Here is a 16,935-nt window from a genome sequence, read left to right as displayed (position 1 = left end):
AGATCATATATCTGATAAGGGTTCAATATCTAGAATATATAAAGTACTCCTACAACTCAACAACAAACAACCTAATTTTAAAGTGGGCAAAGAACTTGGCTAGACATTTCTCCAAAGAAGATATACAAATGGCCAACAAATATATGAAAAGATGCTCAGTGTCACTAATCTTGGAAATGTAAATCAAACCCACAATGAGATACCACCTCACATCCATTAAGAAGACCTCTGTAAAATCAAGTGAAAACAGAAAATAACAATTGTTGGCAAAGATGTGGAGAAACTGAAGCATTTGTACATTATTGATGGGAATGTAGAGTGGTGCAACCATTAGGGAAAATAGTATGGAGTTTCCTCAAAAATACTAAAATAGAATTACCACATAATCTAGCAATTCCACTTCTGGTATATGCCCCCAAAGAAGTGAAAGCAGGGACTCAAACAGATGTTTGTATACCCATGTTCATAGCAGTATTATTCATTATAGTCAAAGAGTAGAAGCAATGCAGATGCCCACTGACAGATGGATAAACAAAATATGGTATGTATATACATACAATGAATAATTATCCAGCCTTAAAAATGAAGGAAATTATACATGCTACAACATCGATAGAAATTGAGGACATTATGCTAAGTGAAATAAGCCAGTCAAAAAGAAAAATACCGGGGGCGCCTGGGTGGCGCAGTCGTTAAGCGTCTGCCTTCGGCTCAGGGCGTGATCCCAGCGTTCCGGAATCGTCCCACATTGGGCTCCTCTGCTGGGAGCCTGCTTCTTCCTCTCCCACTCCCCTGCTGTGTTCCCTGTCTCGCTGGCTATCTCTCTGTCACATAAATAAATAAAATCTTTAAAAAAAAAAAAAAGAAAAAAATACCGTATGATTACACTTATATGTGGTACTAAGAGTAGTCACAATCATAATGACAGAACGTGGAATGTTGCTTGCCAGGTCCTGGGGGCTGATTTGGAAAGGGAGTTGTTTAATGGACACAGTTTCAATTTTGTAAAATAAAAAGAGTTCTGGAGATTGGTTGCCCAAGGTGAATGTATTTAACACTACTGAACTGTACACTTAAAAATGGTTAAGATGATAAGTTTTAAGTTACATGTATTTGATCACAATTTAAAAAAAGTTAAGGCAAGAAGTCATGACTGCGATCAAATTAAAGATGTAAGCAAGAGAGATTAACCAAACGAACAGGGTTTCTACTACAATCTGGATGCCTGGGTAGGTAAAATATATGCAGCAGTAGCACTGTATATATTCAACGCACTACTTCTCCAAAGTTAGTACAATGCCAAACTTTACCCAATCTGAAATAAACATCATACATAATAAATTAGTGAGATTTAAGTGTATAGTCAATATGGTCCAGAAATATTTTCATAAAACATCCTATAAAAGCATTAAAAATCCATTTTCTTTGCACATACATAAAAATAGTAAAATAGAGGAAATTATTTAACTCTATGTAGAAACACTGTTGGGCAGTAAAAGTGATTTTAGCCATGCTTTTCATAGCTTAGCAAATATTTTCCCTTCTCAGATTCCCTGTTTTGCTCAAAGAAACTCTGCTGTTTTGAAAACAGTGCATCCAAGGCCTTTGCAGCTTTTAAGTCAAACTACTGTACTGCCAGAAAATAAGCACTTTCTGGTGCATTCCAGGATGGTCCTATCCAATTTAACCAGACTTTCCTATTCTTTAGAGCTGATTATACCATGGTCTTTTCTAAGCATAAACATGGGACAATTATTTTTTTCTTATCAGTACTTTTGAGCAGTGCCAACTTCCTTAGGCAATTTTCCCTAGTCACCAAGATGTGAATCAGTCAAAAAACTGAAGATGAACTCTGCAATCTTCTCTCTGCTCAACAAAGCAATCAAAACTGGAAAATCAGAAAGAACTGCTGTGTAATGAAGAATTTGGTTAGAATGAAACTCTCCCTACATTTCTTAAATCCAAACAAGTTACAAAACTCAGACTAAATTTTGCTTATTCCATAATATGAGGATCTGTTTGAGAAACAAAGTTTAGATAACAAGAAACAGAACATAGCAACCTTCTTTGCTGTCATCCTGGCAGAGAAAAATAATTGCAACTGATAGTTAATGACTAGTTAAAAATACATTGTATTTGAAGAGTGATTTTATTAACTTGCATTTTTATATTATTGGCTGAAGAAAGTATTTGTTGATAAGCAGATTGTAATTTTGTATATTTATCAGTTCAAGGCCCTATAAACAAAAGACCCAGTTTTCTACCCAGGGAACTATAATCTACAAGTGGTAGAAAAGTAGTACAAAAGTATTAAAATAAAAAAAGTATTAAAATTACCTTTGAGAAGGAAAATACATGTTAACGGCAGAAAATGGAAAAGAATTTCTTTAAAAAGATTTTATTTATTTATTTATTGGACAGAGAGAGAGAGAGAAAGCACAAACAGGGGAACAGGAGAGGGAGAAGCCGACTCACCGCTGAGCAGGAATCCCCATGGGGGGCTTGATCCCCAGATGCTGGGATCATGACTGAAGGCAGTCGCTCAACCAACTGAGCCACCCCAGGCGCCCCGGAAAAGAGTTTGTAATAATATCTGCTGTTATCTTACAGATTTATCCAAATGAATCCTGAATAATTACTTAATTCAGGAATAAACGGCCAACCTAAAGCAGAGGGGTAATCGTAGTTTGCAATGATGAAAAGTGACCGCAAAGGAGTATTCAAGTCAGCTAATCTCACTTTTAAGGCCTCTTTTTGGAATGAAGAGAAAGGAAAACTTGGTCTCTAAATGAACCCAACTGAAAAAAGAAGTTAGTATGAGATTAACTTAATTTAAAAGTGTGGGAGATTTTGATGGGAGACCACGTATACATTAATCCTCATTTAAAAAAACCCGGCAGGGAGTCACATTGTATAGATTACCGGAAGCGCGAACGAAGAAAGATACTCCGCACATCTTTTTAAAATTGAAAATACATGTTCAGTAATACGGTCATTTCCATTTTTGAGCATCTTTTTTGCTGAACCAGCGAATGGCGATATCGGCAGGGTCGCTGGGGAGCAGACAGCAAAGGACAAAGCCATCCTGCGGGTTCCGCGGAGTTTCACGGTGGTGGGGGCGGGGCAGCGGCGGCAACTGCCAGGGCAGTGACCCCCGGCAGAGAGCTGGAGGAAAGCGCCGGGCGAGCGGATTCTCAGCCGTGGGGGTGATGAGCTCGGGGGAGTGGGTGGCTGAGGCGGCGGGGCGGGGGGAGGGCGACAGGGGCGCGCGAGGACGCAGTCGGCCTAGCTGGGCGGGGCGGCCGCGGGTCGCAGGCCGATGACGCGTGGAGGCCGGCGGAGAAGCTGCCACTTCCTGGAGGCGCCGGCCGAGGCCGCTCTCAGCACTTAGCGCCGGAGCCGGGAGCCCGCGGCCGCCGCCATGTCCCATCAGACCGGCATCCAAGGTAACGGCGCCGTGAGCGGCGCGTGGGGAAGGGGCTCCCGGGAGGCCCCGGGCGAGCCGGGCGGGCTGCGGGACTAGCAGTGCTGGAGTCGGGCCCGGAGGAAGGGAGCCGGTCTCGCGTTGCAGGCCCGGCCTCTGCGCTCTCCGAGCTTTCTGGTCCCGGGCGCTCCCGGCCTGCATCCCTCCCAGCCCGGCTCGGCCGCCGCCACGTTACAGACTGACCCGAAATTCGCAGAAGCGAAGGAAATTGGTTTCCGAAGAGGCCTGGGTGAAGGGGGCGTGCCTTCCACCGCCGCTGACGGTATCCCGACTTTCCCCCTTTTTATCCGGTAGGGGAGACCTGAAACAGTGGAGGCGACTGGGGCTCCTCTTGCTGTAGAGAGACGGGCGAATTTTCCTTTTACTGTGCAAAGGAGATTGTTACAAGATTTTGATTATAAAACGAAAGATACTGGAATCTTTTTAATTCCCAGTAAAGGTGTTTCCCAAACTCTTCCGCGTTTTTTTCCAAAATGGAAACATGAATTTATGTTCTGACAAATCCTGAGTATGGGATGTTATGATCTTTTTCTTAGGTACTCCCCAGGGAACTGAAAAGTCTGGTCTTTGTGGCTGTATTCAATCATCCCGTGAAGGCAGTTCAATGTGCAATTATGTCTGACCTCCATTATTTCCTGGTTTGAAAATGGGCAGTCTGGAAGCGCTCACCTCATCAGAATCAAATAATATATCCCGGGGTTACTCGCGATCACTTAACGAGTGCTAATATAAACCCACGCTCTTCCTGTTAATAGACAACGAATCTTTTTCCCAGAAGAACTTTGACTTGTGTTTTGTTCGCATGAGTCTTTGACAACCCCACACCTCTCCCTGCACACACAAACAAAAGCAAAATACTCTCAAACCGAAAAGCACTGTTTTGTTTGTCCGAATTAGTTTGACATTTAAATATGTAATTATTGATTTTCATGTTTGAGCCTCATAGCAATCACTAGTTAAATAGTGGTTCTTGCTCTCAGTATACAACCCAAGAATGAAATCAGAATGAAATTGAAGCTTTAATAGAAACAGGAGGGTTATTACATATATATTTGCTTAGTGAACGTAACTCTAGCTTTTTGAGAAATACGAGTTAGAAAAATATTACCAGAAGTACAAGCTTGAACGCATTTTATTGACTTTTTGTTTAATCGGGATAGGATATCTGATATTTATTGTTGTTTTTAGTGTGAAAATATAAAAATGAATCTTTATTATAATTGAAAATTATAATTGAAATTGGACTGGAAGAGAATGAAAGTTTTTCAACAATTTTCAACCAAGCAATAGAGGTGTTTTTTAAAATCATTATTTGTTCATTATTGGATGTGAATAACTTTAATATTTTCACCCCCAGGGTTATTTCTGCTTTGGAATTATCTAGCTAAAGCAGATTAGAATTAGTATTAATATACTTTTAAGCTATATTAATATTTCTTAGCTGTATATAGTGTCCACTTTGTTATACCTTTAAGTTTTATAGTTTAAATTACTGATAGTAAGGGGATGCTACATACTCAAGATTTTTTCTTCATAATAAATCCTTTCTCCTTATTTTATTAGTATTTGAAAGTATTAACACACAAGTATAAAAAATGGGTTTACTTGTCTTTGTCTTTTTCCACAGCAAGTGAAGATGTTAAAGGTATCTTTGCGAGAGCAAGAAATGGAAAATACAGACTTCTAAAAATATCTATTGAAAATGGTTAGTTATACATTTTTAAAAATTGTTTGTCCTTAGATTATTGAGTGTTATATTTTTAAATTTCTAAGTCATTGTCAGTGATTGGAACTATTAATTAATGTGAAGCAAGTCCAAAACTTGCCTTTAGGTAACGTGGATCCTGTACATATGGTCATGTCCCATTGGCCGCTGCCTACCCTCTGAATTCTGTAGTTGACTATCAGGGAAACAGAAAGATGTTTTTTTGGTGTGACATCTTCCTCTTTTACTTTTTGTGTCTCAGTTTCTGTACCACAACCCATTTCTAATGTCAGTGCTTCCAGCTCTGGAATGGAAATCAGTAAACTGGTGATTCTCCACCCCTCCCACCCAAAAGTACTTGAGAATTGTTAGTAAAGTTAGTTTTGAAGTAGAAACAAAGGATTTCAAACTCCCCATTTTCTCCACTTGATTGCAGTCTGTGCTGAAGAAATGATTCCCCCTTTCTTGTTTTGGGACAAAGTTCTAAGAATGTAACAAACTATAAATTGATCCTTTCGAAATAATTTTGTAGCAGGGAAACTGACTGGGTGGGAGAATCTTTTAATTTGGCGATGTTTAAATTTGGATGATTAATATTCTCACAAATGAATATGTGAAAATATTCCATTGGTCTAATTTCTTAAATAACTGGAAGTATTTTGCTTTGGAAAAATAACTTGTTTTTTTATAAACTGGAAGTAAATTTAATTTGCTTCCCATTTTCTACTTATATATTAAAAATACCAGAGTGGTTTGAAAAATATGCAGTTGTTGTAAATATATATTACCACACTTAATAGGAATAAACATATACTGTAAAGCAGCGTATTTTAGGAATATTGAGCTAAATTTTAAAGGTCATCACTTCCGACCAGTTAAGTAACTAAAATGGAAAAGTTTGTCTAACAGGGATCACTGCAGAAGGAAAATGACACTCTTTCCTAAATCATTATTTTCTGATCTTACTTTTTGTTTTAAGAAAAATTTTTAAATAAGGAAATTACAAAGAATAAATAATATAACAAATACTTCCATCTTTTCTTAATAACCGCTAATGTTTTACATGTGCTTCAGCTTTTTTCAAACTTAATAGTTTTTGTGATATAAGGGCATCCCCTTTAAACAGTTTTTACTTCCTGACCTTTTCCTGAGGCAACTATATTAGGAGTTTCTATATTTCTGCAGTTTTTATATATATCCCTAGATAGCTTATAGTGCTGTTTTGAACTTTTAAGTTCATGTAAACTGATGTCTTATTCTGCATCATTTTTTCTGTAAACATTATTTTTGTAATTAGTTTTGGTAGCTCACTATTTTTAAATATGAATTCATCATATAACTAGGCCACATACTATGTGATCATTCTCTTATTGATGAACACTTAGGCTACTTGCAGCTTCCACTGTTCTTATATAGTGCAGTGAACGTATGTGTAAGAGAGTTTTCTATGCAGAGAACATTCACAGTTTTACTTGATTCTGCTAAATGACTGCACCAGTGTATGCTTCTGGACAAAATTTTTAATTTGGAGCATTATGGCCAAGTAAGTGCTAAACCTGGTTTTATTTAATATTTCTTATTGCACAATTCAATGTATCAGAAATTCTACCTTTGAACAATAATACACTTACTTAATACAGATTTTGTTGATTACTTATAGCATAAACATTTTGGAAATAGACTATAATCACCCATTCTTCAATCATCCAGCTCAACTATTTATTTTTAAATATAAATAAAATTGTATCCATGTGTTCCTTTCTTGTGTTTTTTAAATTAACCGTGCTAGTCATAAAGTCTTCATATCTGTTTTTTTTTTTTAAAGGTTTTATTTATTTATTTATTTATTTGAGAGAGAACACAAGTGGGAGGGAGGGGCAGAGGGAGAAGCAGACTCTTCGCTGAGCGGGGAGCCTGATGTTGTGCCTAGGACCCTGGGATCACAACGTGAGCCCAAGGCAGACGCTTAACTGACTGAGCCACCCAGGCACCCCGCCTTTTCACATCTTGATGTGAATAATAGTAATAGGAGATGACTGTATTATTAGTTTATTCTTTTCTTCATTATCATTTGGTATTTAAAACAATTCATGTGTCTTTTAAAAATTGTTCTTCAGAGAAACTTGTGATTGGATCATGTAGTCAGCCTTCAGATTCCTGGGATAAGGATTATGATTCCTTTGTTTTACCCCTACTGGAGGACAAACAACCATGCTATATATTATTCAGGTTAGATTCTCAGAATGCCCAGGGATATGAATGGATATTCATTGCCTGGTCTCCAGATCATTCTCATGTAAGTAATTTTTTTGTAATTTGTTTAACTTAAATGCTAGAAAATTTTTTTTCTGAAATATTCCTAGGCCAAGAGGAAGTTAAGAAGCAATTGTTATTTCCCATAGAAGGGAATGATCATGAAGAAAATCTTTATATTGGTAATGTCGAATCGGGAGTAATGTACTTAGATTCAGAAATCTTGCCATTGAAATCAACAGAATTACTGATTTTAAATTTAAATATCTTTGGCAATTATATATAAATGACTATGCTCTGAGAGTAATACTTTGAATAATTCTGAGACCTAATTGAATGTTATAATAAATTTTCTGAATAGCTACCATTCAAATGATAGGCATACACACAAATATTAGGAAAGTTAGTTAGCCAACTGATTCAGACTGCTGGATTTGATGATGCAGTATTATAAAACTATTTCTCTTGGTTGGCGGTTACCTTTAGTAGTTTTCAACAGTTGTTATTAGATTCTTTAATAATAGTTTATATTGTAGTTGTTTTCATCTTTGTATTCCTCATAGAGTGGTATATGCCATAGGTATGCCATGAACATTTGATTCTTAAACAGTTTAATTAGTAACATCTGATCTAGATTTGCTTTGAGTAAAATATCAGTATCCGGGTTACTTCATTTCAAGTGATGTTTTCTTCCTCATATCTTAAAGTAGTATTTTAAGTAGTCTCTTTTTTTTTAATTTTTGAACTCATTGTATACTTTGAAAAGTTAAAATTTTTTAAAATTTAGTTTCCCACTTTTTGTAAAATATGACATATATTGAAATCTATCTTAATAGATGAAGTGTTATGATGGCTATTTGTGCACATATACTTAAGCCTAGTATAGCCCATGGACTTCAGCTTTATCACAGTTTATGTTTAATATGCTTGAAGACTTTAATACATTCAGAAAACACTTTCTTTTGTAATGATAGTTTTCATCTATAAACTAAGTAAACTTTCACAACTTACTAGGTTCGTCAAAAAATGTTGTATGCAGCAACAAGAGCAACTCTGAAAAAGGAGTTTGGAGGTGGCCACATTAAAGATGAAGTATTTGGAACAGTAAAGGTAGAAAACTTGTATTTTTATGTATGTGGATTCCACATGTTGCAGTTAAACCAGTCTAAGAACTCCTGGGTAATGGGTAATTGATATGAAATCAGACTAATGAATCTGTAAACATAATAAGAGAAAATATTATTCTATTTCATATGATAAGCAAGTTAACTGAAACATGTACTTACCCTTTTAAAATATGTTGGAATATCCTTTGTTAGTTTTTAGAAACTACATTATACCTGAGAGATCATCTAGTTTAAACCCTCATTTAGTTCAGTCTTTTCACTTTAAGGATAGGGAAACAGGCTCAGAAAAATGAGAGACTACTTGAAAGAGATGGTAATTTTTAGATATTTTGGACATTTAATTAGTTAAATTATGATTAAGAATTTGTTATAAAATTTATATGGTAAGGACAGCAAGACTGGATGGGAATATTTTGCTTGTTCACCGTTAATTATGAGGTGGCCTGGTTTCTCAATTCTTTCTGTTCTCATTCTTTCAAATCACAAAATTTTGATGAAAAAGTAGACCTCTTTGGAATATTTTATTTTAAATAAGAGCTACAGTTCATTTTCATTTAGTTCATTTTATTATTCATTTTCTATGAATAACTATAGAGAAATTATATAAATCATTATAATAGAGAATTCAGAATGTGAATGTGTTGATTATTGAATAATTATGGGGCAGACTTCTCCAGAAAGTTAATTATAATTGTCCTGTAGACTTGAACATGACCAAGTTCATCATGTGACTGGCATCACTACCATCACAGTCACACCCATTTAGTAATTTTAGGAAAACTTTAGGAAATGAGGAGTAAATACTTCCCATTAAAATTTTTTGAAACCTATATTATAGAGGATTTTTGAAAAATAAGAAATAGTAAAATTCTTGATACTATTTTTCAATCAGAATATTTTCTGTTAAATTAATAATTTTGTTTTTCCTGAAGTGACTTCATGGAGGTTTTCTAGGGAATAACTAGTAACAATCCATTTCTGTGTTTACAGGAAGATGTATCATTACATGGGTATAAAAAATACTTGGTGTCACAATCTTCTCCTGCCCCATTGACTGCGGCTGAGGAAGAATTACGGCAGATTAAAATTAATGAGGTAAATTACAGTTTTGATACTCTTGCAAGGTTTTAAGTGTTTGAAAAAATATTTTGAATCAATAGATGTAGAGGTAACTAGAGAATAAGTAAATTAGGTAGCTTGCATTTACTCTGTATAGTTTAGAGCAAGGACTATGTGCTCAGTGTACTTTCAGGCAAAAAGTTAAAAGTAATTAAAATTTGTATCAATTTCATAAGTAGCTTCCTCCTATATTTGTAATGTATGTGACAAAATAGTAAATCTTCCTGTTGGAGGTACAACTTTTTTTTAACTTTGTACTTTGAATATTAAATAAATGGGAAAAATGTGTGTTGCCTATTTAGGGCAAAGAATTCTATCTAATGGGGTTGCCGAAGGAGGTCTGTTTTGTTTCAGTTTATTGTTTTATTACATTATTTTGTTTGGTAACTAAAGAGAGTAAAATGTAAATGCTGTAACATATTTAGTATTTCTAGAAGCTCTATAAATTAACTTCTGTGAACACTACGTGGATACATATGTACATACGGGAGATGGTTTTTTGAGTATTTGTTTAGCTCAGTTATATTAGAGTCAATAAATTTCATCCATATTATAGTTTATCATATTTCTAATGTGTTTACTGCAGCTGTTCTAATTACAAGTTAGATAACTACAGTATTTTTACTGGGATTTTATAGGAAAGAACAAGTAGCAGAATCCACTGTTCACTAGTCTGAGTAACCGACTAATAGGAATCAGTCTGGAAAGTGATTGAATATTATTTAATATTAACCTGATAGCAAGGATCTATCTTTATGTTATTTTAACTCAAGTTATTTGAGTAAAGATTTTTATGTGATTTTTTTTTTTACAAGTTTGATAGTTTGTTTTATTCCTTGCAATCAGAACCCAGAGGATCGTATTGGGGTATGCATTTGCATATGTTCTATGATGTTTTCATTATCCAATATCATTTATGCTGTAGAATCTCCATTCGTTTTTTTTTTAAGTAAAAATTTCTATTTGACTTTCTGTTGCAACACTGCAAATGAGACCCTATACTAGCTATCATTTGAGTATAAAAGTCTTAAAACACGTGCATTGAAAGCTTTCTTAAGTATTCTCCTCTAGTATTTGCACACCCACTTTCTTAGTAATGAAAGCTCAAAGTCTGGAACTTCTGCAGTAGTATAATTTGTTGAGCTGTGTTGTGTCTTTGTATACTGTCCATACTCCTTTCAATTCAATGCATGGTGTTTGTGTTGCATTTTATGTCTAACAGAACAAAGTAAAGTTTGATACATATTGTATATATATCACACTGTTCATAAATTTTATCAAGTAAAATTTTGTAATTAAAGGAGTAATCTGAGGACACTTGAAAGAACTTATATAGTTCATTGCAAATGTGCAAACCAAACATATAAACAACCTCCCCCCAAAGCCCCACTAACACTGCATACTCACTCAAGTGTTCACTCCCAACATTTCATAAAGATACGTCATGCACTCTGCATGTTGACAGAATGCTAGCAGAACATGAACAAATGAGAAAAATTACTTGCTTTTTAAGATCATAGTATTTTAAGTGTTAATTTTAGTTATATTAAAATGGGCAAGGGTGGAATGACACTTGATAAAGATTGGGTTTTCTTATCTTTGCTGTAAGACACTGCTAAATGCTAAAACTTCAGTAAATTAAATCTGTCATACTTAGGTACAAACTGACGTGGGTGTGGACACTAAGCATCAAACACTACAAGGAGTAGCATTTCCTATTTCTCGAGAAGCTTTTCAGGCTTTGGAACAATTAAGTAACAGACAGCTCAACTATGTGCAATTGGTAAGAGACATATGATTATTCTCAAATGGCTGCTGTTTTTTGCTCATGGCTCATACAAAGTTCATTTTTAATAGATTTAAAATCGTTTTGTTTCCTGATTTTTTAAATTCATTTTCTTAAAACTATGAGACAATATATGTTCATTGTGAAAAGTCAGACTAAGTTTCTCCTTGCTCCTAGTTTTTTTTGTCTTCTAGTTTATTTTATTATAAATTTTAAATTGCTGTGTATCTGTTTTAATGAATGTATTTCTTATTGACAGGAAATAGATATAAAAAATGAAATTATAATTTTGGCCAGCACAACAAATACAGAACTAAAAGATTTGCCAAAGAGGATTCCCAAGGATTCAGCACGTTACCATTTCTTCCTGTATAAACATTCCCATGAAGGGGACTATTTGGAGTCCATAGGTATATAATATATTGTTTTAACATATTACTTTCAGTTGGCTTATTGATATTTTACCACTGTATTCTCACTTCTTGCCCAGAGGACTTAGTTACAGTTCTGTGAGGCTTAGTATCTACTTTAATTGATATATTGCTAATTGTATTTATTATTTTAACTTACAGTTTTTATTTATTCAATGCCTGGATACACATGCAGTATAAGAGAACGGATGCTGTATTCTAGCTGCAAGAGCCCTCTGCTAGAAATTGTAGAAAGACAACTACAAATGGATGTCATTAGAAAGGTAAAATTGCATATCTCTTTTAAAATTTCAGTTTTTGTTAGATCTTTATTGTCTTTTCCATTGGTTCATTGTGTATAAAGTATTTTTTCTTGTTCTCATCATAAATCCTTAGGGTCTCCTCTACTCTAAGTACTTGAGGATGATCTATCATTACTCCAGTCTCCTTATAGATCTGTACTCTCTAATATGTAGCCATAAGCTACATAGGGCTATTTAAATTGAAATATAAATTAAAATTAAGTAAAATTTAAAATTCAGTTTCTTAATCGCACTAGCCACATTTCAGGTGCTCATTAGCTACTTGTGGCTAGTGGCTGCTGTCTGTATTGGACAGTGCAGAATTTAGAGAACATTTCCATATTGCAGAAAGTTCTGTAGACAGTGCTCTTAGAGCTACATACTTGTGATTGCCTCAGCACTTGCTATTAATAAGGAACTACAGTCTCCATTTATAACTGAATCATGGGATGGTTGAGAATCTAGTCGTTAAGAAAGGAGGGAATGGGCATAAACATTTGAATTTTGGGAGCTAAGTGACCAATTTTATTAAATTTATTTTCTTACATGCAGATGAGGCATGGGAAAAGATATGGTTTATTCTTGAGCCCTTCAACTCATTAAAACACAGGTCCCTAAAACTACCAGTGTATTAGATACTGAACCCTTCAAGCTTTTTAAGTTCATAAGGTATAGGAGGGACTGGCTGACTTTTTGTACTAGAAGACCTGATAGTAAATATTCTAGGCTTCACCAGGCCACATGTCGTCTTTGTTACATATTCTTGTTCATTATTTTATGTTTATAACCCTTTAAAAATGTAAAACACACTCTTAATTCGGGCTAAATTTGGCCCTGTTCTAGAGTGATTTGAAGTGACTCAAGTAACAAAGGGGTCAATGACATGTTTCTTGAATATGTGTAGTGTACCAAAGCAGAACCACCTGAGAATATAGTGGTGGCTTCTTACACATTAGTTAAATAGGAGAAGAAAGGGAGAACCAAATAGAAAATGATTATTGCTGCTTATGTATTCAGGCAATGCACCCCCCCCCCCCCGAAAAACAAATGTGAAAGTGAAACTATTTACATATGGTCCTTGATACTCTCCTGCTGGAATGGGTATTATGTATCTATTTGTGAGCACTTACACCTGAAAACTGGCTCCTTGCTTGTATTAGGTTTTGAATGTCGTCTTTTTCATATAGGATCACACTTTACTGATTCCATCTCTTACAGATCGAGATAGACAATGGGGATGAGTTGACAGCAGACTTCCTTTATGAAGAAGTACACCCAAAGCAGCATGCACATAAGCAAAGTTTTGCAAAACCAAAAGGTCCTGCAGGAAAAAGAGGAATTCGAAGACTTATAAGGGGTCCAGCTGAAAGTGAAGCCACTGCTGATTAAAATCATTATATTAAGCATTACAATACTAGTTTTTTAAAAGTCCAGCTTTTAGTACAGGAGAACTGAAATCATTCCATGTTGATACATAGTAGGGAAAAATTGTACTTTTTGAAAAATAGCACTTTTCACTTCTGTGTGTTTTTAAAATTAAGGTTATAGAAGACTCATGATTTCTACTTTTGAGTTAAAGCTAGAAAAGGGTTCGACATAGTGATGTTTAATTTTGTCACACCGTTTTCACAGAGTAATGATTCCATACTTTCACACACTTCTTAAAATTTTATACAGTTGGGCCAATTCCAGAAAGTCTAATGTCTCAAAGTAAGCTACACTCCTTACTACTCTTTAGTGAGACATCAAGTTTTTTTCTTGAAGGGAGAAAGACCTTAAAATATTCATACTACTTAATGAATATGTTAAGGACCAGATTAGATTATCTTCTCAGCTGAGAACTTAGTGTGCCTAGGTAACGGTGAAAAGTTGCTGACTCTGAGAAGCAGTGCTTAGCTCTCAGATGATGGGATCATGTCTGCAACTTTCAGAAACAGTGCTTTATTGCAGCAGTCTTTTCTATTTGACTTTTTTGGTTTTTTTAAATGGCATTAAAATTTCAGAAGATCAGTTTATTCTGAAACCTTAAAGGTACCAGATATTTTCTATACTGCAGGATTTCTGATGACATCGAAAGACCTATTTAAACAGCTTTAATAAATTCTCTTTCTAGTGCTTTAAAGTTTCCTTTTCGGAAGTAAGTCATTTCATTATAAGTAGTTTGAGGCTAAAATATTTATGTTCAGATTGAATATTAAATTAACATCATTAAAAAGAAAATGAAACTAAAGTCAAACAATGTTGAAAAAGTCTTAAACATCAGGATTGATTTTTCTCCAGAACCCCAGAACCATATATTAGTAGACAAATTGTGTTCTTTATTATTTTTGAGGAAATACTCCAATTTAATAAAATCATTTAAAGTCCTAGTACTTATCAGCCTAATACAAATTGAATACTTAAGAAACTTGTTTCAATTTATATCTTATTTTAAAGCACATTTAACTGTGTAAAGCTTTGCATTTTCAGTTACAACCTACAGAAATTTTGAGCCTCTTTTTTTTTTTTTTTTGGATACTTGAAATAGAGAAGGAGATAGAACACTTTGTCATGTTAAATCTGATAAACCTGCTGCAAGAGCCATAACTTTGAGGACTTTTCTAAATGAACTATGGGGATCCAGGATTTAGAATTTCTTGATCTAAACTTTATGCTGCATAAAACATTAGAAATGCACATTTCATAGTATAAAATATGAAACACATTTTTATACCTTATTATCTAAGGTACTATATGCACCTTTCAAAAATTCAGTGTGTGTTCAAGTAAAGCATATTAGAATAATTATGGGTTGACAGGCTTTTTTTCCTAGAGTTAAGAGTATTTGTGTGGGGTTTTGTTTGTTTACAAATAATCAGACTATAATATTTAAACATGCAAAGTAATTGGCAGTAATGTTGCACTTGTTTACTAAAGATACACTCTAAGTCGTTCCATGGGTGCCCACATAGACACATCTATACATAAATTACTGCATTGAGAATCCTAGAGCTGTGTTGCAGACACACATACAGCTGAAGCTGTATTTTCAATCAGAAAGAATGTAAAACCTGTCATGAAGATATAAAATAATTCGGTGGTGAATGTTTTTCTGTACCATTCATGTGCAATTATAGTCTAAATTCTACTACACTACAGGAAAGTAAATGGACATTCCAGAATATAGATGTGATTATATAGTCTTAAACTAATTATTATTAAACCAAGATTGCTGAAAATCAGTGATGCGTTTGTTCTAGAGTATAACTCATTGTTTACAGTATGTTTTAGGTGACATCATCATAACAAGAAGGTGATCAAAGTATTCCAGGTAAATTTATATAGCAGTGAAGAATTACATGCCTTCTGTGGACATTTTATAAGTGCATTTTATATTGCAATAAATTTTTTTCTCTTTAAATTGTGTACTAAGTTGTTTTCTAGCATTAGGTTTTTTAAAAAAAATGTTTGGATAATTCCGCATAATGCAATATCTAGTAATGGACTAGAAATCCCATTGATCTATGCATTTGTTAATTCACCTATTTAAATCAAGGATTTTAAATATTTTGCAACCTAGGCAAGTTGTGCTTAATTTAGATTAGAACTGTCCTACTGCTGCAGCAATAATGAAAATGCCATGAGTTCCATAGTCCTGTGATAAAAGCCCCCCTGTACGACAGGATGACCAGCACACTTGATGCCAAACTCTTCAGATACTTGCCACCCATCCAACAAATACTGAATGTACTCCTGTGTACAATTCACTACTAGACTGATCTTTTTCTAAGGCTAAATTACAAAAGATGGAGAGTTGTCCTTAAGAGGGCTGATTTTAGGAACTTAAATAGAGTTAAAATTCCTTAATGTATTTCTACTCAGAACTATAATGTGCCTGAGACACATATTATAGTTTGGTATATATCCTTTGCATACACAGGTATACATTATAAGGATGAGAGGTTCTTTTTTAGAAACTACTGGTTCTGGGGCTTTATATACAGAGATTTTGGTAAAACAGGTGGACCCAGGAATTACATAGTTTCATAAATGAGTCTTGTGTTGCCATGACTAGGTACAGTTTGCCTCCTGATACAAATTTTTTTTCTCCTCTTTCAGTCAACAAATTTCTTTAGTACTGTGTGCTGGTATATAGTAGTTATCAATCGAGGTAACATCCTACAGAATAAAATCTAGTTCTTACTGTTTGTTGCCCATTAGCTTCTGCATGACTTGGTCATGGCCCTCTCCACCTCTGTCAGTTGGCAACAGTTCATTAGCTGCTTGCTGTGCCTCTGATGGACAAAGAATGCTGCTGCCTCTGGAGCACTGAATGTACTGTTCCCACACTGGATCGCTAATCCAGTATCTACATGTCTTCCTCCTTCACTTAACTCAGGTCTTCTCTCAAGTATCATCTCCTTAGAGAAGTCTTCCCTGACATCCAAATCTGATTGTATGCCCTGTCCCTCTCACCTTAATCCTGCTTTATTTTTCCTCAAAGCACTCAGGAATTGTCCATCTATGCATATTGTTTGTCTCCTCCACTAAAATACAAGCTCAAGGGGGGAAGGGACTTGGTTTTATTCACTGCGGCATGCTCAGCATCTAGAACAGTGTCTAAGACATAGTGGATACTTTGTTGAATGAATAAAAGAAAGAGATTTTTACCTTTCCTTGAAGAACAGTGGGGAAAGGAGCACATCCCAGCAGTGGTAGGTGTAGCACAGAGGCTCTGGCCTTCAGTGCTGCATTTCTGGCCAGAGCAGA

General features: G+C 35.0%; 2 protein-coding genes across 2 annotated transcripts; one reads left to right on the top strand and one right to left on the bottom strand.

The window, feature by feature from the left end:
• Nucleotides 1-446: 446 nt before the first annotated feature.
• Nucleotides 447-4,361, bottom strand: LOC148107804 (uncharacterized). The gene is made up of 2 exons (XM_087855790.1): nucleotides 2,923-4,361; nucleotides 447-846 (listed from the first exon to the last, which is right to left on the bottom strand). Exon 1 carries the CDS (start codon nucleotides 3,623-3,625, stop codon nucleotides 2,993-2,995), a length of 633 nt encoding a protein of 210 aa, XP_087711916.1. The 5' UTR covers nucleotides 3,626-4,361; the 3' UTR covers nucleotides 447-846; nucleotides 2,923-2,992.
• TWF1 (twinfilin actin binding protein 1) lies at nucleotides 3,333-15,586 on the top strand. The gene is made up of 9 exons (XM_045801238.2): nucleotides 3,333-3,446; nucleotides 5,112-5,189; nucleotides 7,307-7,485; nucleotides 8,457-8,552; nucleotides 9,560-9,664; nucleotides 11,346-11,471; nucleotides 11,734-11,884; nucleotides 12,047-12,168; nucleotides 13,405-15,586. Exons 1-9 carry the CDS (start codon nucleotides 3,422-3,424, stop codon nucleotides 13,573-13,575), a joined length of 1,053 nt encoding a protein of 350 aa, XP_045657194.1. The 5' UTR covers nucleotides 3,333-3,421; the 3' UTR covers nucleotides 13,576-15,586.
• The last annotated feature ends 1,349 nt before the right edge of the window (nucleotides 15,587-16,935 follow it).

Source organism: Ursus americanus, chromosome 25 (genome assembly GCF_024610735.1).
Source record: "Ursus americanus isolate L20-20 chromosome 25, mUrsAme1.1.p, whole genome shotgun sequence".
NCBI classification, from domain to species: Eukaryota; Metazoa; Chordata; class Mammalia; order Carnivora; family Ursidae; genus Ursus; species Ursus americanus.
Note: the sequence above shows the minus strand (reverse complement) of the source record. Positions and strands in the feature narration are given on the sequence as shown.

Coding starts and splice junctions, on each gene's coding strand:
- TWF1 (XM_045801238.2), top strand. CDS start 3,422: ATGTCCCATCAGACCGGCATCCAAG. Junction 7,486..8,456: donor GGTCTCCAGATCATTCTCAT/GTAAGTAATTTT, acceptor ACAACTTACTAG/GTTCGTCAAAAAATGTTGTA. Junction 9,665..11,345: donor GGCAGATTAAAATTAATGAG/GTAAATTACAGT, acceptor TGTCATACTTAG/GTACAAACTGACGTGGGTGT.
- LOC148107804 (XM_087855790.1), bottom strand. CDS start 3,625: ATGCAGGCCGGGAGCGCCCGGGACCAGAAAGCTCGGAGAGCGCAGAGG.